At 47.2% G+C, this 25,552-nt stretch overlaps 1 protein-coding gene and 1 long non-coding RNA gene across 4 annotated transcripts in view; one reads left to right on the forward strand and one right to left on the reverse strand.

Moving 5' to 3' along the window:
- The window catches only part of RYR1 (ryanodine receptor 1), a 148,656-nt gene that overhangs the window by 93,871 nt on the left and 29,233 nt on the right, over positions 1-25,552 (forward strand). Inside the window, exons 80-87 of one of the 3 annotated variants that reach the window (XM_063720078.1) lie at positions 583-656; positions 2,465-2,545; positions 7,330-7,418; positions 7,515-7,643; positions 7,754-7,858; positions 10,463-10,544; positions 13,495-13,682; positions 15,761-15,881. In XM_063720078.1, coding sequence (XP_063576148.1) covers positions 583-656; positions 2,465-2,545; positions 7,330-7,418; positions 7,515-7,643; positions 7,754-7,858; positions 10,463-10,544; positions 13,495-13,682; positions 15,761-15,881 — 869 coding nt within the window. Of the gene's footprint in view, positions 1-582; positions 657-2,464; positions 2,546-7,329; positions 7,419-7,514; positions 7,644-7,753; positions 7,859-8,267; positions 9,100-10,462; positions 10,545-13,494; positions 13,683-15,760; positions 15,882-25,552 lie in introns of those variants that run through there. The other 2 variants (XM_054540360.2, XM_063720079.1) reach the window with 2 other exon arrangements.
- On the reverse strand, positions 100-17,446 carry LOC129051963 (uncharacterized). Its single transcript, XR_008516577.2, has 3 exons — positions 17,011-17,446; positions 13,479-13,592; positions 100-520 (listed from the first exon to the last, which is right to left on the reverse strand). It is a non-coding gene; the product is annotated as an uncharacterized LOC129051963 (long non-coding RNA).

Genomic DNA, 25,552 nt, shown 5'->3' on the forward strand with positions numbered 1-25,552 from the left:
TGTTAAGCTCTGTTTGGTGCCACTGCCACCCCACTCCTGGTACCATTTCCGGTTCTGATTCTGCTCTTTCAGTCCAGGGAAAGAGACTCACTCAGAATCGCTCAAATAACAGGGAATTTATTATAAGAATTAATGTAGAACAATAAGGGAGGCAAAAATGTCATAGACTTGAAGAATGAGTTGCATTACGGATTCCAGACTGTGGAACCAAAAACTTGAGAATTCAAGGGGAACTTGGCAGTGGGAGATTTAGGAGCTCTCTGATGATCCTAATTAATATGCCTCTACTGTTGTCTGCCTTTATTCGCCTCTTGCTGCCAGCTGACTCTTCCTACCCTCTGCAGCTTTTGCTAAATGGGTGGTTTCTGGTTCCTCATTATTTCAGCATGCGCATGGTTCATCCTGGCCCTACCTTATGTCCTAGCTTCTGCCAACTCTTCATTTCTGCTTCCTCTTGATTTCAGGGCATACATGGTTTCCTGTGGCTCTCCAGGCTACCATGGTGGGGAGCTGCCAGGCTCTGGAAGAGAGGAGGGCAGAGGCTTCATCACATCCCCCCTATCTTTCCTTTCTTTTCCTCAGCGTCCTGGATCTCAATGCCTTTGAGAGACAGAACAAGGCCGAGGGGCTGGGCATGGTGAACGAGGATGGCACTGGTGAGGCCCTCCCTTGGGCTTCCCTCTCCCTGGGACATCTTCCTTCGGGATTCCTGCCACCCCACCCCCACCCGCCATTGCCCAGAGCTCCCTTCCTCCAAGACACTGGTTCCCAAGGGCTCCCTCGGGTCCCTCCCTCTGCTGTGGTCCCCCAATCCCACCCCCTCCATCCCCTGAGGGTCTCCCTCCCCATGTCCACCACCCACCTCCGCTCCCCCCAGCCAGAAGTCATTCTGTCTTGTGTTCTCACCCATCACTACATGGACCCCACCCTCCACGTGCCCCAAATGTCACGCCCTGGTTGCTGTTCTCTTATTAATGTCCCTAATCCGGGTTAATCGCGTCTCCTCTTTGCTGTGTTGTGATGTGTCTAACCTTTCTACCCGGATCCTCGCTCCTGCCTTTCTACCTCTATGTCTTCATCTCTCTCTCTCCCTCTCCATCCTCTTCTTTCATTCCCTCTGCTTTTACCCTCATTTCCTACCCTCTTCCTTGCTAATCCACTTCCTTCTGTCTCCTTATCACTCTGCCTTTCTCTCTGTGGGTTGTTCCTCTCTCTGTGTGTGTCTTTCTGTGTCTTTGTCCCTGACTGTCATTGTGTGTGTTTGCGGTCTGTCTCCCTCTCTCTTTTTCTCTCTTTTCTCCTGCTTCCTCCTCCCATCCTGTTGGCTGCCCCAGTCATCAATCGCCAGAACGGTAATTCCCCCAGCCTACCCCCGTGCTGTGCTGCTGTCACCCACCCCTCCTAACCCCGTCCACCCCTCCACCTAGGGGCTGAGGATCTGGGATGTGGAGGGGAGGGAGGGACCCTTCGGCAGGTGCGCCCTGCCAGTGCAAAACCTGGAGATCAGGAGTCTAGGGAGCATGATTCAGGTCCCAGATCAGCCACTGAGAATACGTGGGCCTGTGAACAAGTCTCTTACCTTCCCTAAGCTTCACTTTCCCCATGTGTGAAGCAGAAGCTAGAGAATACGGCAAAGATCTCTTTCCAGCTAGATATTGTCGGACTTCCAGACCCAGATTCGCAGTCCCGGTGTGGAGTGATCCCCACTCCCACCTACTCTGCTCTCTGCACCCCGAACTCAGATTGGTCGGTCGGCGTTTCCCATCCACCAACCCAACTGGTTGCCTCCGGCATCCACTCTGATTGGTGTGCGCCTGCCTCCTCTGCGCCTGCCTCCTCTGCGCCTGCTCTGGTTGGCCCATTTGCGGTCTAGCCTCTTCCCCTACCGCCCACCATGATTTGCTTCTTTCAGATGCCCATTCTGATTGGCCCTTGTTTACACGCCTCCCCTGTGCTATTCCTGGATTGGCTGCTTTCAAGACATCTGGGCCAATTGGCTGGCTTTCAATCCCTATCCCTTATCCCTCCCAGCCCAATCTTCCCCTGCCCAGAGCCTTTGTGTGAAGGTGACCCCAACCCCCCTAATCCATTAACCTCCACGGTCTGAAGGAGGGCTGAGGGCATTACCAGCTGCCTGAATGTCTGCAAGGTCAGCAGACACTCCCGAATGTAACACAAGTAGTGACATCAGAGGGCACTGATGTAGAAAGACACTTGAGGCCCCAGCTTCATGACTCAGGGCCCCTCGGGTCTCTGTCTGCTGATGTCATGGGCTCTGAGGTCAAGACCGCCTGGTGTCATGGATGCCCGTGGCCCTCACAGTGTCTTTGGAGTGGCAGCTGCTCCTCCCAGCACCCCCATGCTTTGTGCATGCGTGTGCAGTGTGCATGGGCCTTGTGCATGTGTGCGCTGTGTCTTGGCGCGTCTGACCCCTCCTGGGCCCTGTCCCCTCCCTTCCACCCAGGAGAGAAGGTCATGGCGGATGATGAATTCACACAAGACCTGTTCCGATTCCTACAATTGCTCTGTGAGGGGCACAATAATGGTGAGGAGGAGGGGTGTGGGGTAGAGGGGAAGCCGAGGTTTGGGGCTGGTACGGAAGGGTTGCCTGAGTTAGTTTCCAACCCCCCTCCTCCCCCTGTCAATGATGGCCACTCTCCAGCCAGTGTCAATCCACCTAGCTTTCAAAATCTCTCTGGAGGCCGGGCGCAGTGACTCAGGCCTATAATCCCAGCACTTTGGGAGACAAAGGCTGGTGGATCTCCTGAGGTCAGGAGTTCGAGACCAGCCTGGCCAACATGGTGAAACCCTGTCTCTACTAAAAAAATAACAAAAATAGCAGGGCGTGGTGGCACATGCTTGTAATCCCAGCTACTCAGGAGGCTGAGGCAGGAGAATCGCTTGAACCCATGAGATGGAGGTTGCAGTGAGCCAAGGTTGCACCATTGCACTCCAGCCTGGGCAACAGAGCAAAACTCCATCTCAAAAAAAAACTTCTCTGGAATTTCTGGAATCTAGCCACTTTGCTTCCCCTTCATCTCCTCTGGCCAGTCCAATTCCCCAAAAGCAACCTGCCAAAAACCAATTTGGCCAAAAATCAATTTGCCCAAATGGGCAATTTGTCACATGCTATTTTCCCACAGGCGTTGTGCAGTGGCTGCCAAAGTTCTATACACGTGGTGGATTTCTGTACTTTAGGTCCAGAAAAGACCTAAAGGAAAAAACTGCCTGGCATTTAAAAATAAATCAATTAGAATCACTTGTTTATTTTGCTTATAAAATCTTTGCAGAGGAAAGGTCTGTACAAAGGCCTACAGATTCTTTCCTATCTTAAGCAAGAGTTTTGTTTTGTTGTGGTTCAGCCAATTTAACAAGATTGAGGATGACAGCAAATTAATTACACAACATCAATGATGAGAAATACAGTCTCATGCAGCAAACCTAGTTTACGACTTTACAGAACAGTCAAAATTCTGCACAAAAAACATTCTACCCAATGCCATTTCCTATAACAAACATGTACAGTCTCAAGATTGTGGTTATAACCTTTAGCAGATGATTAGGAAACCACAGACTACCCGGAAATTAACTTTCATGACAAGAATTGGAGTAATTAGTAATCTAACTTCCATAGAACCTTCACCCACTTGGTTAGTGCTCTTTAAGGTAACTGATTTGTAAATATCTTTAATCTTCATTCTTTTTCTTTCAACAAAGGATAAAGCATGATCCCTTTGTCTTGAATTTTCAAAAGCTCTTGTGTCCACAACCAGTTTTTCAAGGTTTATTAAATACCTTTGTGCCATGGGACGAAGATTTTCTTTTTCTTTTCTTTTCTTTTTTTTTTTTTAGACAGAGTCTCACTCTTGTCGCCCAGACTGGAGTGCAGTGGTGTGATCACAGCTCACTGCAACCTCTGCCTCCCGGGCTCAAGTGATCCACCCCTCAGCCTCCCAAGTATCCAGGACTACAGGCATGCATCACCATGTCTGGCTAAGTTTTTTATTTTTTATAGAGATGAGATCTCACTATGTTGCCCAGGGGATCTCGAACTCCTGGATTCAAGCAATCCTCCTGCCTTGGCCTCCTAAAATGCTGGGATTACAGGTGTGAGCCACTATACCCAGCTGGGACTAAGATTTTCATTCTTTAATTTTAACTAAGATGGAATCAGTCTTTGGGTTTAAAATAAATTTTATTCCTCAGGAATATGAAGTTTTGAAAATGAGAATGTTGTTATGAGAGGGATTGCTGTCTCCCAACATATTTGCAACCCAGTCCTCTGCCTAAATTCATGGCCTAATCAAATAGATATTTGAAATATCTTTCAACTCTCAGACCCCTTGCATGTCTTGAGGAGTCAGTGCTATTCAAAGCAGACAAAAGGTTTGTCTCTCACTTATTTGCACATGTCTATAACAGGTGTTGTCAGTTGCCAGAATTTTTTTTACAGGAGCTGTGTATCTTTTATTTTTGCGTATAGTCCAATTTAAATTAACACAATTTAATTTAACAATTTAAATTAACACAAATAAAGGAGTTAGAAAGCAGGGTTGATGGGAAAGCCTGTACCTTTGCTTATAAAATTTGGAATATTTGAGTATGCTTTGTCTATGTCATGAAACTAGGCAAAATAGGCCTTCTGTCGAGCCAACCTGATAGAGCAATTGTGAACTGACTGTAAAAAAGTTAGGGGGAAAGAAAAACTGGGGGCGAACATACTTTCAGGGGCTGTTAAAACCTTCCCGTGCAACATGATGTTGCTGTAAACATTTGAAAGGACTTGGCTGGGCACTGTGGCTCACGCCTGTAATCCCAGCACTTTAGGAGGCTGAGGCAGGAGGATCACTTGAGCCCAGGAGTTCAAGACAAGCCTGGGCAACATAGGGAGACCCTGTCTCTACCAAAAAAAAAAAAAAAAAAATCATATACTACAGTATAATAAACTTCCAATCATATACTACAGTATAATAAACCTCCAACTACCCGTCACTCAGCTTTAACAGTTTGCTTTCACAGAACAATGTTTTTTAAATAGTGGGAACCAACCCATCAGACGCGTTCATGAATCAGTTTCATGCAGAGGTTCTCATCGTAATTGTACACTGGCATGCCTGGGGAGCTTTAAAAGAGACTTAAGCCCAGGTTTTGCCTCTACAGGTTCTAATTTAATTTATCTGGGGTTGGGCCTGAGCACTGGGATTTTTAAAAGCCTCCTGGTTGTTCTGATGTGCAGCCAAGGTTGAGAGGAGGAGAAGCACACATTTCTTCTTTTGTAGTTACCTGGAGCAGTACAGGACAGAAAAGAACAGAATGCATGGCACAGAGTAAGGCAATGTGAAACTTCTCTTTCGGGAATAGGTGAATATAATTTCAGATTGGACACATGTATCAGGTATCAATGTAAAAAGGATTTCCTCGGCCGGGTGCGGTGGCTCATGCCTGTAATCCCAGCACTTTGGGAGGCCGAGGCAGGTGGATCACAAGGTCAGGAGTTGGAGACCAGCCTGTCCAATATGGTGAAACCCTGTCTCTACTAAAAATGCAAAAAAATTAGCCGGGCGTGGTGGCACATGCCTGTAATCCCAGCTACTCAGGAGGTTGAGGCAGGAGAATTGCTTGAACCTGGGGGGCAGAGGTTGCAGTGAACTGAGATCATGCCACTGCACTCCAGCCTGGGTGACAGAGCAAGACTCTGTCTCAAAAAAAAAAAGGATTTCCTACCATAGATTGCAGTCAGAAAAGATATAAAAATTACTGCGCAAGAATATAAACTTCAGAAGGGCAAGAGCTGGACATACGGCTCATGTCTGTAATCCCAGCACTATGGGAGGTCGAGGTGGGAGGGTTGCTTGAGGCCAGGAGTTTGAGACCAGCCTGGGCTGGTCTCAACAAAAAAATTAAAAATTGGCTGGACGTGGTGGCTCACACCTATAGTTCCAGCTACCCAGGAGGCTGAGGCAGGAGGATCACTTGAACCCAGGAGGTCAAGGCTGCAGTGAGCTATGATCATGCCACAGTACTCCAACCTGGGCAACAGAGGGAGACCTTTTCAAAAAAAAAAAAAAAATCCCCCCCAAGGCCAGGGACTGTTTTTTTTTTTACTACTGTATCCCCAGAGCCTGGAATACTGCATGACACATAGTAAGAACGCAACAAATTTGTTGTAGCAAAGAGGATGTGACAATCTTAATCTTGTGAGGATGTAGTATACACTCAATAAAATATGTTGAATAAATGAACAAGTGACCAATCCATATGTTCCCTGGCCTTTAGTAGGTGCTCAATAAATATTTGTTGGATAAATGCATGAATATCCCCAGCACATAGTAGGAATTTGATAAAACTGTTTGGAAACTAACGAGGGACTGAATCTCTATTTCTCCCTGCTACATAGTTGGTGCTCAGTATACATATTTGTTGGAAAAAACTGAATGAATAAATGACCCTCCACCACATTTGACACATAGTAGGCCCTCAATAATATTTATATTATATTTTATTTTTTATATTTATTTTTTGAGATGGAGTTTCACTCTTGTTGTCCAAGCTGGAGTGCAGTGGCATGATCTAGGCTCACTGCAACCTCTGCCTCCTGGGTTCAAGCAATTCTCCTGCCTTAGCCTCCCAGGTAGCTGGGATTACAGGCACCCACCACACCTGGCTAATTTTATATTTTTTTAAGTAGAGATGGGATTTCACCATGTTGGCCAGGCTGGTCTCAAACTCCTGACCTCGAGTGATGCACCCACCTGGGCCTCCCAAAGTGCTGGGATTACAGGCGTGAGCCGCCGCTCCCGGCCTATTTTTAAATTATTTATTTATTTATTTATTTATTTTTGAGACGGGGTTTCGATCTTGTTGCCCAGGCTGGACTGCAATGGGGAGATCTCTGCTCACTGCAAGCTCTGCCTCCGGGGTTGAAGCGATTCTCCTGCCTCAGCCTCCCAAGTAGTTAGGATTACAGGTGCCCACCACCACACCCAGCTAATTTTTGTATTTTTAGTAGAGACGGGGTTTCACCATGTTGGTCAGGCTGGTCTCGAACTCCTGACCTCAGGTGATCTGCCCACCTCGGCCTCCCAAAGTGCTGGGATTACAGGCATGAGCCACCCGGCCAGTATTTTTAGATAAATGAATAAATGATCATCTATCTTTCTCTGTCATATAGTAAGTACTTGATAGTTATTAAATAAATTGATGATGATATGCCTTCTGGCATACAATAGGCACTCAACACATGAGTATTGCATAAATGAATAAATGACCCACTGTTCATCTCCCCTAGCACATGGGAGGTGCTGGAAAAATGACTTTTCATCTCCCCAGATTTCCAGAACTACCTACGGACACAGACAGGGAACACGACCACTATTAACATCATCATTTGCACTGTGGACTACCTCCTGCGGCTGCAGGTGAGGATGTGAGACGGTTCAGGTGTGACTTGGGTCGGGGGCTGCAGGGCCATGGTCGGCCCCCGCACCCCCTCACACCCTGCCCGCCCCCACCAGGAATCCATCAGCGACTTCTACTGGTACTACTCGGGCAAGGATGTCATTGAAGAGCAGGGCAAGAGGAACTTCTCCAAAGCCATGTCGGTGGCTAAGCAGGTGTTCAACAGCCTCACTGAGTACATCCAGGTAGGGCGCTCCCCCTGGGGCGGGAGTGGGAAGGGAGGGGGTCCCGCATCGCGATCCCTGATCCCTTCTCGTGGATTCCCTTCCCGTTCACACGGCGCTCTGCCTCCCAGGGTCCCTGCACCGGGAACCAGCAGAGCCTGGCGCACAGCCGCCTATGGGACGCAGTGGTGGGATTCCTGCACGTGTTCGCCCACATGATGATGAAGCTCGCTCAGGTTCGAGCCCCTCTGGTCTCCATCCACCTGCTTCCAGGCGTCCCCCAAGTAGTCCATTTCCAACTCTTGCCCCATTGGTCAGTTTGTCACCCAAGTGCTCTCGGCATGTTCCAGACTGGTTCCCTCTCAGTGGCCAAATCCATCCTCTTTCTGGATTGGCTCTCTACATGACCCCGCCTCCTCCTCGCGCTTCCCGCCCCACCAATCAGCTGGTTTTCCATCCACGCTTCCATTGGTCTGACGTGTTGGCCCCGCCTCAATGACCGGAGCTCCTCCATGATTGGTTGCTGTTTTTCTCTCTGATGAGGGTATCTCAGACGTGGACAGTCCTTGGGCTAGGATGGGGCTGGTTTCTAGATTAGAGCGGAGGGGCTGAATATGTTTTGCTTCTTTATCTTGCTTGCGGCAGATGACACCCATATCAGGCATTCATGATGTAAGGTCCCTGTTGAGCACCATCTCCCATTTCCATAATCCTTGTGTTCCTCTTTCCCTCACCCCTTTGCAGCCTTGCCAATGTCTCACGAACACTTAATCCATTTGCTCTGCTTCTGTCTAGTAACTATATTCAAGTCTGCCATATACTGTTCCGCAGGTTGTGCACTGCACAAAGGCACGACCTCTGAGGGCATTCACATCCTACACATAATGGTGTATTTATTACAATAGTTTAGTTTTCCAGCAGATGGCAGTAAAGCATCCAGCATGTTATAACTTCCCTACAGGAAGTGTTTTAGAGGGCGCCTTTTTTTCTAATTTGCTCAAAGGTGCCCCAGGGGCTGGCAGAAACCCTAATTCGTTGTCATCTGACTTTTTAAGAGGAGTTAAACTTAAGATGCAATTCCTCCGTGTCACAGCAGCTGAAGTTGTGCTGTTGGTATCATCCTAAAATTCTAGAGAACGTTGGTATCATCATGTAGAATTCCAAATCCTGCAGGACTAATTCATCCGCCACCATCTAGTCTAGGTTGCAAAAGCTAGAAATCCAGGGCAAAGTGTGGCTTAAGAAGAATAAAAATAAAGAATTTATCAGTTCATATTACAGATCCAGGGCTTAGAGTGATGTCAGCAGAACTGTCTCCTCTTTGACTGCATTTGCAAGCAGGCTGTCTCCCTGGCTGGAAAAAATGGTGCCTCGGGCTCCTATCCACCCTACTTCTTAACAGCCCCAGAGGGAAGAGATCTCCTCTTTCCTGAAAGCTCCAAGAAAAAAAAAAAAAAAAAAAAAAAACCTGAGATTCTCTCTGACTAGCCTATTGGGTCACATGTCCATCCTTGAACCAATCATCATAGGCTTAGGAAAGAAAGCTCTGACTGGCCAGGCCTGGTCATATACCCACCTATAGAACCAGGAGGTAGAGTTAGCCCCATATGCCCCATATGTGGGATGGGGGACACCGCAGGTGAAAATTGAGGGATTGTAAAGAGAGGAAGGGGACTGAATCATGAGTAGGCACAAACCACAGGCACCCACCCACTGTAAGATCTTGAGATTAGGAGTGTTGGGACCTTAGACCCAGAATGCAGACCTTTGGAACTGTGGAAATACATTAGGATTGGAATCAACAGCTGGTAGAAAGAACTAGCATGGGAGCAAAAGACCCTTACATCCCATTTATCTGGTATCATCTCCTCCCCTCTCCATTTTATTTGGTGGAACCATATGAAATTACCACTTTGGACCTGGCACGGTGGCTCATGCCTGTAATCCCAGCACTCTGGGAGTCCAAGGCAGGCGGATCACCTGAGGTCAGGAGTTCGAGATCAGCCTCACCAACATGGAGAAACCCTGTCTCTGTTAAAAATAAAAAATTAGCCGGGTACGGTGGCACATGCCTGTAATCCCAGCTATTTGGGAGGCTGAGGCAGGGGAATCGCTTGAACCTGGGAGGCAGAGGTTGTGGGGAGCCGAGATTGCGCCATTACATTCTAGCCTGAGCAACAAGAGCAAAACTCTGTCTCAAAAAGAAAGAAATTACCACTTTGTGAGCCAAAAGTGATCACATATTGGCAATTTTATGTGACTCAACCTAACATAAATAGGGGCCATGAGGCAAAACTTTGTGTTGGAGGTTTCTATGGGCCCTACACTGTGGCCCTATGTTCCCCGCAGACGGCTTACCAGAAAGCACATGGCTATCTCTGCAGCCTTCCTCCTGAACCCAGCGTCCCACTCTTGCCATCACACATTATATTAAACATATATCTGTCAAGCCCACCGTAGGCCAGGCACAGTGCTGGACTCACATCCCTTCCTAGACCTGGGTCTCTGTCCCCAGTGTTTGTCTCTGTCTGTCTCTGTCTCTCTCTGCCCCAAATGTCTGCCCTGCAACCCTCTCAGTCCTCCTTGTCTGCCAGCCTTCCCACTACCCATCACCTATCGGGCCCTTCCCCCAAGTGCCAACCCCACCCCCACAATCTTGTCTCTCTGCCCCTTCCCCTGCTTCTGAGGAACATGTCTGGACTCGGGTCCCCTCGGAGGTAAGAGGGGAGAAAACAGGGGTTTAGGCCCTGCTGGGTAGGTGAGGAGGGGGAGAAGCAACAGAGGTGGGGGAGGTGTCTGCAGAGACCAACCCTCACCGAGCTGGGATGTGGGGTCTCTAGGACTCAAGCCAGATCGAGCTGCTGAAGGAGCTGCTGGATCTGCAGAAGGACATGGTGGTGATGTTGCTGTCGCTACTAGAAGGTAAACACCCAGGAGTGAGGGTGAGGGGACAGTAAAGAGGTTCAGAGAAGCCTGAGAATGGACCCCTGAGACCTGGGAGACCCTAATCCTCAACCCCATCTGACATCATGTCAGATGAAGTCGTGTCATGGGTTGATGAAGAAGCCATAATAGGCCAGATGCAGTGGCTACACCTGTAATCCCAGCACTTTGGGAGGCCGAGGTGGGAAGATCACCTGAAGTCAGGAGTTTGAGACCAGCCTGGCCAACATGGTGAAAACCCATCTCTACTAAAAATACAAAAATTATCCCGGCGTGGTAGCATGTGCCTGTAATCTCAGCTGCTCGGGAGGCTGAGGGAGGAGAATTGCTTGAACCTGGGAGGCGGAAATTACAGTGAGCCGAGATCACGCCATTGCACTCCAGCCTGAGCGACAAAAGCAAAACTCCAGCTCAAAAAAAAAAAAAAAAAAAAAAAAAAATCAGAAGGTTCCCTTTAAACATCAAGATTTCCAGCTTTTCTTGGAAAACTGTAAGCTTCAGTGACCCTGGGTCAACATTCTCACATGGCAAAAATTAGCTGGATTAGATGAAATAACTTAATTATATCAATGTTATATCTCTAGATGTTCATGATAGCATGGTGATTATATTAAACAATGTCCTTGTCTTTTAGAACATAGACACCGAAATGTTTAAGGGTAAAAGGACCGCATGACTGCAACTTACTCTCAAATTGTTCAGAAAAAAAATATACAGAGAGAAAGAGAATTTTTTTTTTTTTTTTTTGAGATGGAGTCTCACTGTGTCACCCAGGTTGGAGTGCAATGGTGCAATCTCAGCTCACTGCAAGCTCCGCCTCCCAGGTTCACGACATTCTCCTGCCTCAGCCTCCCGAATAGCTGGGACTACAGGCACCCACCACCATGCCCGGCTAATTTTTTGTATTTTTAGTAGAGACGGGGTTTCACTGTGTTAGCCAGGATGGTCTGCATCTCCTGACCTCGTGATCCACCCGCCTCGGCCTCCCAAAGTGCTGGGATTACAGGCGTGAGCCACCGCACCCAGCCAAGAAAGAAAATGATAAAACAAATGTGATGCAGGGTGCGTCACGCGCCTGTAATCCCAGCACTTTGGGAGGCCGAGGCCAGAGGATCTCTTGAGCCCAGCAGTTTGAGACCAGCCTGGGCAATATGGTGAGACCCTGTCTCTACAAAAAATACAAAAATTAGCCTAGTGTGGTGGTGTGTGCTTGTAGACCCAGCTACTCGGGAGGCTGAGGTGGGAGGATCACCAGAGCCCGGGAGGTCCAGGCTGCAGTGAGCTGTGATCACACCACTGCACTCCAGCCTGGGTGACAGAGCAAGACCCTGTCTCAAAAAAACAAACCCCAAAAACAAACCAAATGTGGCAAAAGATAAACAATTGATGAATGTGGATATATTAGGATCCCTTTTTTTTTTTTTTTTTTTCCTGAGATGGAGTCTCGCTCTGCCTCCCAGGCTGGAGGTGCAGTGGTGCGATCTTGGCTCACTGCAAGCTCCGCCTCCCAGGTTCACGCCATTCTCCTGCCTCAGCCTCCCCAGTAGCTGGGACTACAGGCGCCCGCCACCACGCCCGGCTAATTTTTTTTGTGTGTATTTTTTAGCAGAGACGGGGTTTCACCATGTTGGTAGGATGGTCTGGATCTCCTGACCTCGTGATCCTCCCACCTCGGCCTCCCAAAGTGCTGGGATTACAGGCATGAGCCACCGCGCCGGCTAGGATCCCTTACACTATTCTTGCAACTTTTATATAAATGTGAAATTATAACACTTTTTTTTTTTTTGAGACGGAGTCTCGCTCTGTTGCCCAGGCTGGAGTGCAGTGGCGTGATCTCAGCTCACTGCACCCTCCGCCTCCCGGGTTCAAGCGATTCTCCTGCCTCAGCCTCCTGAGTAGCTGGGATTACAGGCATACGACACCACATCTGGCTAATTTTTGTATTTTTAGTAGAGACGGGGATTTCACCATGTCGGTCAGGCTGGTCTCGAACTCCTGACCTCGTGATCCACCTGCCTCGGCCTTCCAAAGTGCTGGGATTACAGACGTGAGCCACTGCGCCCAGCCTACATTAAAATTTAAAAAATACAAAAATAAACTGGAGCCAAGCTTCAGCTGCTGCCTTTAGAGGGAGTGTGGGATCGCAGTTTTCCAATCTCCACCTCTCCTTGCTGCTTACCATTGGCTAGTCTCAGTCTTCTGTGGACCCTCCTGACTGTGTGGACTCGTGGAAGTTTTAGCTGTGTAAGCCCTGAGGTCATGCAGCTAGGAGTTCAAATCCATTCTCCCCACTTTACTGGCTATGTAACTTTGAGTGCATGACTTTCTCTATGTCTCAGTTTCTCTTCCTAAAAGTAGAGTCACACACTTCCCTTTTTGTGTGATTGTGCCAGGGTAGCATTTGGCACCTACCTTTAGCATACGTCATCATTATCTTTTTTTTTTTTTTTTGAGGCAGAGTCTCACTCCATCACCCAGGCTGGAGTGCAGTGGCACGATCTCGGCTCTGCAACCTCCACCTCCCAGGTTCAAGCAATTCTCGTGCCTCAGCCTCCCAAGTAGCTGGAATTACAAGCACATGCCACCACACCCAGCTGATTTTTATTGACCATGTTGGCCAGGCTGGTCTCAAACTCTTGGCCCCAAGTGATCCACCCACCTCGGTCTCCCAAAGTGCTGGGATTACAGGCGTGAGCCACCACCCCCGACCTGACATCATTAGCTTTACTGGGAGAGGTGGGCAAAGGCAGGATCAGCCAGGTTGGCACAGAGGCTGACGCAGGCCAGGAAGGGACCTGTGGAGGGGAGGCTGTGGCTGGCCAGGGACACTCCAGTAGCGTGGTGGTTCCTGGGCTGGAAAGAGAGGCAAGCCTGGTGGGGCCCCAGAAGGGAGTGTTCACCGGCCACACTGACCTGGGGCTGCCTGCAGGGAACGTGGTGAATGGCATGATCGCCCGGCAGATGGTGGACATGCTCGTGGAATCCTCATCCAACGTGGAGATGATCCTCAAGTTCTTCGACATGTTCCTGAAACTCAAGGACATTGTGGGCTCTGAAGCGTTCCAGGACTACGTAACGGATCCCCGTGGCCTCATCTCCAAGAAGGACTTCCAGAAGGTGGGTGTGGGACATCGTATGGGCCCAGGACTTGGGTGGGGTTGCCAAGGGCCAGCCATACCCTTCTGGCTGCCTGCCTCAGGCAAGAGACATCTCTGCAAGCCTCACTTTCCTTATTTGTAAAATGAGGATAAAACAGTCCTTGAGTTATATGTATTCTGTTTTATTTCATTTTAGAGACAAGGTCTTTCTCTGTTGCCCAGGCTGGAGTGCAGTGGTGTGATCATAGCTCACTGCAGCCTTGACCTCCTGGGCGTAAGCAATCCTCCCACCTCAGCCTCCTGAGTAGTTGGGACTACGGGTATGTGACATCATGCCTGTCTAATTTTTAAGTTTATTTTTTGTAGAGATGTGGTCTCACTACATTGCCCAGGCTCCTCTTGAACTCTTGGGCTCCATCGATTCTCCTACCTTGGCCTCCCAAAGTGCTGGGATGATAGGCATGAGCCACCTCGCTCAGCCCCCTTGGGTTCTTTTGAGGATGCAATGCATTAACACAAATGAAAACTGTTATTACTGTTATCTTTATTGATAGTCATAACATTATCATTATTGTGAATAGGCATCAGTTATTCCATCGATAAACATTCGCTGGCTTTCTTCTCTGTGTGGGGCCTGTGGTGACACTATCGATGCATCCATGACCAAGATAGACACAGCCCGTGCTTTCATGGGTTTATAGTCTAATGGAGGAGGCAGTCACGAGAACTAGACCATTCCAAGTCTAAATAACGAGGCTGCTAGGAGGGAAGTGCTGGAACATCCTTATTCAGGAACCCACTCATCCTCCTCTAACCACCTCTCCCATCCTAACTCTCCATCTTTTCTTCTGAGCCTCAGTTTCCTACTCTGTAAAATGGGGATGGGATAATCACAGTAACCACTAACTATTGGCAGGGTGCGGTGGTTCATGCCTATAATCCCAGCAATTTGGGAGGCCGAGGTGGGAGGATCACTTGAGCCCAAGAGTTCGAGATCAGCCTGGGCAACCTAGTGAAACCCTGTATCTATAAAAATAAAAATAAAACAACTATTAACTATTGTGAGGACGGGCAGTGTGGGCAGTACCTGGAATATGGTAAGTGCTCAAGAGATGTTAGCTACTATTACTACTCCCTGATCTTTACTGTTACCATTTTGTTAACTTTTTATTTTGAAATAACTTCAGGTTTATGGAGAAGTTGCAAGAACAGCACATAGAATTTCTGAATACCCTTCACCCACATTGCCCAAATGTTTTCTATTTACTCCATCATGATTTCCCTTTCCTTTCCTTTTTTTTTTGAGACAGAGTTTTGCTCTTGTTGCCCAGGCTGGAGTGCAGTGGCGCGATCTCAGCTCAGTGCAACCTCTGCCTCCTGGGTTCAAGTGATTCTCCTGCCTCAGCCTCCTGAGTAGCTGGGATTACAGGCACGCACCACCACTCCTGGCTAAATGTGTGTGTGTGTGTGTGTATGTGTGTGTGTGTGTGTGTTTTGTATTTTTAGTAGAGACGGGATTTCACCATGTTGGCCAGGCTGGTTTTGAACTCCTGGCCTCAAGTGGTCTGCCCACCTCGGCCTCCCAAAGTGCTGGGATTACAAGCATGAGCCATCTCGCCTAGCCAATTTCCCTTTACTTTTAAACACTTCAGCGTGTATCTCCTGAGAACAAATTCATTCTCCTACCTAACCACAGGACAATTATGCTAATCAGGAAATTAACATTGGCACAATGCTGCTATCTAATCCTAAACCTTATTCAATTTCCCTTGTTCAAGAAATTTTTGTCAATGTCTCTTCTTTGCCAACCCAGAACCAGGGATTTCATTTAGGTATTCTGTCTGTTTTCCTCCTTCAGTCTGGAACTGTGCCTGGGTCTGTCTTTATCTTTCCTGACATGTTTGAAGAACACAGGCAAACTGTTTTGTAAAATATCGTTCAGTGTGAGTTTATCTGAGTTTTCATCATTATTAGACTAGGGTTATGCATCTTTTGCAGGAATATCACAGAAGTGATGTGTCCTCAGTGTAATGTATTAGGAGGCACATGTGGTTTCATCCCATTACTGTTTATTTACTTATTTATTTGTTTTTACAGTCAGAGTCTTACTGTATTGCCCAGGCTGGAGTGAGTCAAACAATCCTAGCTCACCACATCCTTGACCCCCTGGACTCAGGCGATCCTCCTGTCTCAGCCACCCAAAGTGCTGGGATTACAGGTGTGAGTCACTGCACCCGGCCAATGTCTCTTCCCATTACTATTGTTAATTTGGATGGCTTGGTTAACTCGGTGTTCACCAGGGGCTCCATGATGAAGTTACTGTTATTCCCTTTGGAATCAATAAGTGTCTTGTGAGGATATACTTTGAGGCTATGTAAATATTCTGCTAACTCTAGGGTCAGCATCCATTGATGATTCTTGCCTGAAACAATTATTCCTCTAGAAGCTGACAAATGGTGGTTTCTCATTTCACCGTATGCTTTACCATCACTAGGCACTATTTTACTGTAAGAAAGAGTGTTTTCTTCTTGTCCATTTCATTTCATTTTCTCATTCATCCATTCATTTATGTCAGTATGGATTCATGGTCTTTTTTTTTTTTTTTTTTTGAGACGGAGTTTTGCTCTTGTTACCCAGGCTGGAGTGCAGTGGTATGATCTTGGCTCACTGCAACCTCCGCCTCTTGGGTTCAGTGATTCTCCTGCCTCAGCCTCCCAAGTCGCTGGGATTACAGGTATGCACCACCACGCCTGGCTAATTTTGTATTTTTAGTAGAGACAGGGTTTCACCATGTTGGTCAGGCTGGTCTCGAACTCCCAACCTCAAGTGATGGTCAGGCTGGTTTCAAATTCCCAACCTCAAATGATCCGCCCGCCTCAGCCTCCCAAAGTGCTGGGATTACAGGTGTGAGCCACTGCACCTGGCCCATGGCTTCTTAGTCTATGGGTTGCAGCTGTGACTGGCCATATGCACTTAGGTAAACTCAGGGTTCCCTGAGTTAAAATCAAAGTGCCCCATGCCTTCCAGTTGTCCCCCAAGAGCCTTGCTGTGTCTCTCTGCTTCTCAGCCACGCCTTGCAAGAGTCATCTGCCCTTGATCCTCCGTTCTCACCTCCCGCTCCTTCCCTGATTCAGGGCTCGCCGGCTTCCGTCCCTGTCAGGCTCCTGAAACTGCTCTGACCAAGATCATCAGTGACCGTCTCCTCTGACTTGTCATCTTGGCAGCCTTTGTCACAGCTGGCCTTTTCCTTTCCCTCCCCAACCCTGAGGGGCAATGCCTTCTTCCCTGAGCCTAAGCCTTGCATCCCTGGGACCCTGCCTCCCAGCCGATCCCTCGTAGCCTCTTACCCTTCACGGTGCCTGAGCCCTCCACCTTCACGAGTAGCTCATAGTTACCATATTCTCGCTCTGTGCCCTGCGTGTAAATGAATTCGCTCATTTAGTCCTTACAGCAACCCTACATGGTAAGGACTGCATTTTTGTTTTGTTTTGCTTCTTTGAGACAGGGTCTTGCTCTGTCAGTCAGTCTGGAGTGCAGTGGCATGATCACGACTCACTGTAGCCTCCGCCTCCCAGGCTCAGGTGATCCTCCTACCTTAGCCTCCCAAGTAACTGGGACTCCAGGTGTGCACCACCACACCCGGCTAATTTTATTTATTTATTTATTTATTTATTTAAGAGACAGGGTTTGGCATGTTGCCCTAGCTGGTCTTGAACTCCAGGACTGAAGCAATTAGCCCACCTCAGGCTCCCAAAGTGCTGGGATTACCAGCATAAGCTACCATGCCCAGCAGGACTGCTTTTTTTTGTTTGTTTGTTTTTTTGAGACGGAGGAGTCTCACTTTTGTCACCAGGCTGGAGTGCAGTGGTGTGATCTCGGCTCTCTACAAACTCCACTTCCCGGGTTCAAGCGATTCTCCTGCCTTAGCCTCCCAAGTAGCTGGACTACAGGTGTGCACCACCACGCCCAGCTAATTTTTGTATTTTTAGTAGAGATGGGTTTCACCATGTTGGCCAAGGTGGTCTTGATCTCTTGACCTCGTGATCCACCTGCCTCGGCCTCCCAAAGTGCTGGGATTACAGGCGTGAGCCACTGCACCTGGCCAGGATTGCTTTTTATTCCCATTTTATGGATGTGGAAACTGAGGCACAGGGAGATAAACGGACATGCTTAAGGTCACCCAGCTAATAAGTAACAAGGTTAGGGTTAGACCTCAGGCGGTCTGGCCCCAGAGTACACTGCCTCCAGATTCATCTTTTAATCTGGTCTAATCGATAGTCAGTGAGCACTTCCTAGGGGCTGGGCCCTTGCTGGGGGTCTTAGCCCTACTCTCGAGCCTGGCAGGTTTAGGGAGAGAGTCTGGCGTGGCTACAAGAGAAGTAAAAAGCATTTGCAGGAGCTAAAGTACACATGATTCATAATTGAAAATGAGTAATGATCTCTCCTGACTGGGGCTGCACAGATCACAGGGTTTAATGTCACCTACCTGACATTTTACAGCTCAACATCTGTTACACAAAGTTACAATCTGCAACTGGGAAAAGTGTATTCATTTTATTTTTTGAATATGTAATTACTCACGATTTTAAAAATCAAAATATAGGCTGGGCACAGTGGCTCACGCCTGTAATCTCAACACTTTGGGAGGCCGAGGCAGGCAGATCACTTGAGGTCAGGAGTTCAAGACCAGCCTGGGCAACATGGCAAACCACCTCCCCCCATCTCTACTAAAAATACAGAAATTAGCCAAGTGTGGTGGCAGGTGCCTGTAATCCCGGCTACTCAGGAGGCTAAGGCAGGAGAATACCTTGAGCCTGGGAGGCAGAGATTGCAGTGAGCTGAGATCGCACCACTGCACTCCAGCCTGGGTGGCAGAGTGTGACTCCGTATCAAAAAAAAAAAAAAAAAAAAATCAAAATATAGCCAGGTGCTGTGGCTCACACCGGTAATTCCAGCACTTTAGAAGGCCAAGGCAGGAGGATTGCTTGAGGCCAGGAGTTCGAGACCAGCCTGGACAATATAGCAAGGCCCCATTGCTACAAAAAAATAGCAAAAAATTATCTGGATGTGGAGGTGTGCACCTGTAGTCCCAGCTCCTCTGGAGGCTGACTGAGCTGGGAGGAGCCTTTGAACCCAGAAGGTCAAGGCTGCAGTGAGCTATGATTGTGCCACTGCACTCCAGCCTGGGCAACAGAGCACAAGACTTTGTCTCAAAAATATATATATCAAAATATAGCAAGGCGTGAAGTGAGAAGTCTTATTCCTGGTCTTTTCCAATCCACTCTTCCCCACATCTACCATGGTAAAGCCCTTTCGTTCGTTTCTTTTGTATCCTTCCATCATTTTTTAAATGAAAATACAAACAGATATTCTTGTTTTTCTCATTTTGTACATAATAGGTATAACATCACTGGTCTGCATTATTTAACAACATATTCTGGAGATATAGGGAGCTTCCTCATTCTTTTTTACAGGTGTCCAATATTCCATGCTATGTGTATATTATGGTTTATTTGCTATTCCTTGTTGATGAACACTGGCTTTATTCCCAATGTTTTGCTATACAATCCATGTTGCAGTCAGGGCTGTCATGGATAGTTGCACACATTGTGCACTGCACAAGGGTGTCATTTATACCACAGACATTTTACATTTGTACATGTATTACTGCAGAGTTCCAGCAGATGGAGGGAAATGTGCTGAGGAAGGCTGTAGTATTTGGGCCTAAAGCAATGCTGGCTATAACAATTACTCTTGCTACACTTTGAGAGGCTGAGGCAGGTGGATCACCTGAGGTCAGGAGTTGGAGACCAGCCTGGCCAACATGGTGAAACCCCGTCTCTACTAAAAATACAAAAAATTAGCAGGCATGGTGGCATGCGCCTGTCATCTGAGCTGCTTGGAAGGCTGAGGCAGGAGAATCACTTGAACCTGGGAGGTAGAGGTTGCAGTGAGCTGAGATCACGCCATTGCACTCCATCCTGGACAACAAAAGTGAAAGTCCATCTCAAAAAACAAACAAACAAACAAAAACAATTCCTCTTATTATACAACATTCTGTAAATCATGTGTGGTTCATCTCAGAGGATAAACTTCCAGAAGTGGGATAGCTGGGTTAAAAGGTAAATGCATTTGTCATTTGAACAGACATTGCCCTCCATTTTTCTTTCTCATTAATATCATATGAGAGTGTGCCTGTCTCCCCACAGCCTTGCCACCAGACCGCACTGTCAAATCTTTGGATTTTTGCCAATCTGATAGGTGAAAAATGGTATTGCAGTTGTAGTTTAAATTTTTAAACTTTTTTTTTTTTTTGAGACTGAGTCTTGCTCTGTTGCCCAAAGTGGAGTGCAGTGGCGTAATCTCAGCTCATTGCAACCTCTGCCTCACAGGTTGAAGCGATTCTCATGCCTAAGCCTCCCAAGTAGCTGGGATTACAGGCATATGCCACCACACCCAGCTAATTTTTTGTATTTTTAGTAGAGACGGGGTTTCACCATGTTGGCCAGGCTGGTCTCAAACTCCTGACCTCAAGTGATCCACCCACCTTGGCCTCCCAAAGTCCAGATGCTTTTTCTGCATTTCCATTCATATGAAAATCTGCATTTAAAAAATGTAGCATTATGGCCGGGCTCAGTGGCTCACGCCTGTAATCCCAGCACTCTGGGAGGCTGAGGCGGGCGGATCACTTGAGGTCAGGAGTTCGAGACCAGCCTGGCCAACATGATGAAACTCGTTCCTACTACAAAATACAAAAATTACTTGGGCATGGTGGCATGCGCCTGTAATCCCAGCTACTCGGGAGGCTGAGGCAGAGAATTGCTTGAACCCGGGAGGTGGAGGTTGCAGTGAGCCGAGATTGTGCCACTGCACTCCTGCCTGGGTGGCAGAACAAGACTCCGTCTCAAAAGAAAAAAAATAAGTAGCATTGTTCTATAATTTCCCAAGTTCTTCATGGGTGCCAGAGTTCTTGACAGTTTACAAATCACATCTTCACTGATGAAGTACTTTGTAGATTTCAAAACAGCTACTATGGCTTGGAAGGCTCTTTCTGGTGTTTGAAATCACATTTTATTTATTTATTTATTTAAATGTTTAATTATATTAACAGAGATGAGGTCTCCCTATGTTGCCCAGGCTGGTCTTGAACTCCTGGGTTCAAGGGATCCTCCTGCCTCAGCCTCCCAAAGCGCTGGGATTACAGGAATGAGTCACCTCACCCAACAGAAAGCACATTTTAGGTTACCAATTTATTCCTGGTCAGTAAACAGTCTTGAGGTTATCGTCATTGTTTTCCTATCTGCAAATTTTATTTGTCTCTTAATTAAAACACTTCCTTTTTAAAGTGTCTTTATTGAAATAGAATGTACATACCACAAAATCCACCCATTTAAAATGTACAGTTCAGTGGTTTATAGTGTGTTCACAGAATTGTAAAGCCATCCCTGCAATCTAATTTTAGAACATTTTAATCATCCTTTGAAAACGAACCCCATACCCGTTAGCCATCATTTCCCACTTCCCCAACCCCAGCCCCCGGTAACCACTGATCTTTCTGCCTCTATAGATTTGCCTATTCTGAACACTGCATATAAATGCTATCATAAAATATATATGGTCTTGGCCAGACATGGTGGCTCACGCCTGTAATCCCAGTACTTTGGGAGGTCCAAGAGAGTGGATTGCTTGAGCCCAGTGTTTGAGAAGAGCCTGGGCAACATGGCGAAACCCTGTCTCCACTAAAAATACAAAAAATTAGCCGAGTGTGGTGGCACATGCCTGTAGTCCTAGCTACTTGTGAGGCTGAGGTGGGAGGACCGAGAAGTTGAGGTTGCAGTGAGTCCTGAACACACCACTGCACTCCACTCCATCCTGAGCAACAGAGTGAGACCTTGCCTCAAAAAAAAAAAAAATGCGTGTGTGTGTGCGTGCGCGGGGGTGTGTGTGTGTGTGTGTATGTGTGTGTGTGGCCTTAAAAGACATTCCTTTTATTTAACAAACCACCATGTCATCATCACTCCTAACAAAAATTAAACAGTACAAATAAAAAAGTAGTCACAGTCCTTTAAATCATCAAATATCTAGTGAGTGTGCAAATTTCCAAATCTCATAACTTTCATGTAACTATCAGGATTTTTTGTAGCTTCTTTAAATCAGAATCCAAACAAGGGTCACCCATTGCAATTGGCTGATACTTTTTAAAATCATCTTTCATCTCTTGCTTCCCCTCTATTATCTTTTCTTTTTCCTTGCAATTTATCTCCTGGAGATCCAGTCCTGCAGATCTTTACTGTCCAACAGAAATACAATATGAGCAATATGTATATTTTTAAATTTTCTTCTTTTTTTTTTAGACAGGATCTCACTCTGTTGTCCAGGCTGGAGTGCAGTGGGGCGATCTCAGCTCACTGTAACCTCCACCTGTCAGGTTCAAGTGATTCTCCTGCCTGAGCCTCCTGAGTAGCTGGGATTACAGGCATGCGCCACCACACCTGGCTAATTTTTGTATTTTTAGTAGAGACAAGGTTTCGCCATGTTGGCCAGGGTAGTCTCAAACTCCTGGCCTAAAGTGATCTGCCCTCCTCAGCCTCCGAAAGTGCTGGGATTACAGGCGTGAGTCACCATAATTTTAAATTTTCTAATAGCCATGTTTTTTAAAAAAGTAAAAAGAGGACCAGGCATGGTGGCTCATGCCTGTAATCCCAGCACTTTGGGAGGCCAAGGTGGGAGGATCATTTGAGGCCAGGAGTTTGAGCCAGCCTGGGTAACATAGCAAAACCCTGTCTCTATAAAAACTTTTAAAAAATAACCAGGTGTAGTAGTGCATATCTGTAGTCCCAGTTACTGAGGAGGCTGAGACAGGAGGATCTCTTGAACCTCGGAGGTTAATGCTGCAGTGAGCCATGTTCATGGCACTGTACTTCAACCTGGGCAACAGAGCAAGACCCTGTTAAAAAAAAAAAAAAGGTAAGATGAAACACTACACATAATCTAGTACACTCAGGATATTATTTCAACATGGAATCAATCCTGTTTATTTATTTATAGCGACGGGGTCTTGCCATGTTGCCCAGGCTGGTCTCAAACTCCTGTGCTCAAGCAATCCACCCTCCTCAGCCACCCCAAGGTGCTGGGATTACAGGCAAGAGCCACCGTGCCTGGCCATAATCAATCTAAAAAATGATTAGCTCGACATTTTTCATTCTTTTTTCACACTAAGTCTATCAGTGGATAGTGCTGTCCTAGTTGTAGAGTTTCCCATAGTCTGGACCTGACCAATGCGTCCTTGTGGTGTCATTTCATGTGTTCCTGTGTCCCCTGGGTTTCCTCCAAAGTGAGACTCAGCCAAAGTTCGAGCAGATTCAGATTTGGGTGTAAGGAGTTTTTTAGCCAGAACCTTCCTATGTGGGGCTGCTGTATACTTCCACCAGGAGGCACCTCCTTTCCAGATGCCAGCAGCTGTTTCTGCTCAACACTCAGACATATTCATTCATTAGAGATTGCAAAATGGCGATAGTCTCATTTCTTTTTTTTCTTTTTTTTTTTTTGACAGACAGAGTCTCATTCTGTCACCCAGGCTGAAGTGCAGTGGCATGCTCTCGGCTCACTGCAACCTCCGCCTCCCAGGTTCAAGCGATTCTCCTGCCTCAGCCTCCCAAATAGCTGGGATTACAGGCACCCACCATCACCCTGGCTAATTTTTGTATTTTTACTAGAGATGGGGTTTCACCATGTTGGCCAGGCTGGTCTTGAGCTCCTGGCCTCAAGTGATCCACCTGCCTCAGCCTCCCAAAGTGCTGGGATTATAGGCATGAGCCATGGCGCCCAGCCTCTTAGTTTTCATGATGCTTCCTTCATTTGACAAATGAGTATGAGTGCCTACTGTGTGTCAGGCACTGCCCTAGTCCTGAAGGTACAGCAGTGAACAAAACAGAGAGCCCACTGTGGGGGCCGATAGTCCAGTGGGAAGGGGCAGATGCAAATAACGAAATACACAAAGTAATTGCAGGTTATAATCTGTGGTCTGAAGGGCGTGGGAGTGAGCAGGGTGTGGTAAGCCCTGTAACCCGGCTGGTGGAGGAAGGCCTTCTGCAGGAGGGGACAGCGAAGCTGAGAGTTGAAAGGTACCATATGAATCAGCGAGGCTGTGGTGTCCCAGGCAAAGAGGACAGTAAATGGAAAGGCTGAAAGATGGGAACAAGAGGGACAGAGAGCAGCCTGGGCAACATGGCGAAACCCTGTCCCTACAAAAAATACAAAAATTAGCCAGGCGTGGTGGCCTATGCCTGAAGTCCCAGCTACTTGGGAGGCTGAGGCAAGAGAATCACTTGAACCCAGGAGGGGGAGGTTGCTGTGAGCCAAGATCGCGCCATTGCACTCCAGCCTGGGTGACAAGAGCGAAATTCTCTCTCAAAAAAAAAGAAATAAAAATACAAAAATTAGTTAGGCATGGTGGTGCATGCCTATATTCCGAGCTACTCAGGAGGCTGAGGCAGGAGAATCGCTTGAACCCGGGAGGCGGAGGTTGCAGTGAGCCGAGACTGCACCACTGCACTCCAGCATGGGCAACAGAGTGAGACTCTCTCAAAAATAAAATAAAATAATAAAATAAAATATAAAATAAAATACTAGCCAGGCACGACGACTCATGCCTGTAATCTCGGCACTTTGGGAGGCTGAGGTGGGAGGATCGCTTGAGCCCAGGAGTTCAAGACCAGCCTAGAAAACATAATAAGACCTTGTCTCTACCAAAAAAATGTTTAAAAAATTAGCTGGGTATGGTGGTGCATGCCTGTGGTCCCAATCTGGAAGGCTAAGACAGGAGGATCACTTGAGCCCAGAGGTCGAGGCTATGGCAAGCCACGATCACTCCATTACACTCCAGCCTAGGTAGTAGAGATAGACTTTGTCTCAAAAAATTAATAATAAAGTAAAACAACTAAAAGACTATGAGTAGACTGAAACACAAAGAAAGGATAAATGACGGAGGGAATGGATACCCCATTAACCCTGATATGAGTACGTATTGCATGCCTATATCAAAATAGTTCATCTACCCCATAAATATATACAATTACTATGTACCCACAAAAATGAAAAATAAAAAGGCCTGGCTCATGCCTGTAATCCCAACACTTTGGGAGGGCAAGGTGGGCAGATCACTTGAGATCAGGAGTTCAAGACCAGCCTGGCCAACATGGCGAAACCCCATCTCTACTAAAAATACAAAAATTAGCTTGGCGTGGTAGCACATGCCTGTAATCTTAGCTACTCAGAAGACTGAGGCAGGAGAATCGCTTGAGCCCTGGAGGCAAAGGTTTCAGTGAGCCAAGATCATGCCACTGCACTCCAGCTTGGGTAACAGAGCAAGACTCTGTCTCAAAAAACAAAAATAAAAATAAAAATAATTTTTTTTTAAATAGGCCAGGTATGGTGGCTCACGCCTGTAATCCCAGCACTTTGGGAGGCCCAGGCAGGCAGATCACCGGAGGTCAGGAGTTCCAGGCCAGCCTGGCCAACATGGTGAAACCCTGTCTCTACTAAAAATACAGAATTAGCCGGTGTGGTGGCACACGCCTGTAGTCCCAGCTACTCAGGAGGCTGAGACAGGAGAATCACTTGAACCCAGGAGGCGGAGGCTGCAGTGAGCCAAGATCGTGCCACTGCACTCTAGCCTGGGCAAGACAGAGCAAGACTCCGTCTCAATAAGTAAGTAAGTAAGTAAGTAAATAAATAAATAAATAAATACATACATACATACATAAAGGGATGAGCAATGAATGATGACAAAGAGAGATCAGCAAATCACAAGAGCAGATTCTAGGAGTGAATGGAGGTGATAGTGTCCCAGGCCCCTGTGGAGAGGTGGGCTTCTTTCTTTTGAGACAG

This window comes from Pongo abelii, chromosome 20 (assembly GCF_028885655.2).
Source record: "Pongo abelii isolate AG06213 chromosome 20, NHGRI_mPonAbe1-v2.0_pri, whole genome shotgun sequence".
Taxonomy (NCBI): Eukaryota; Metazoa; Chordata; class Mammalia; order Primates; family Hominidae; genus Pongo; species Pongo abelii.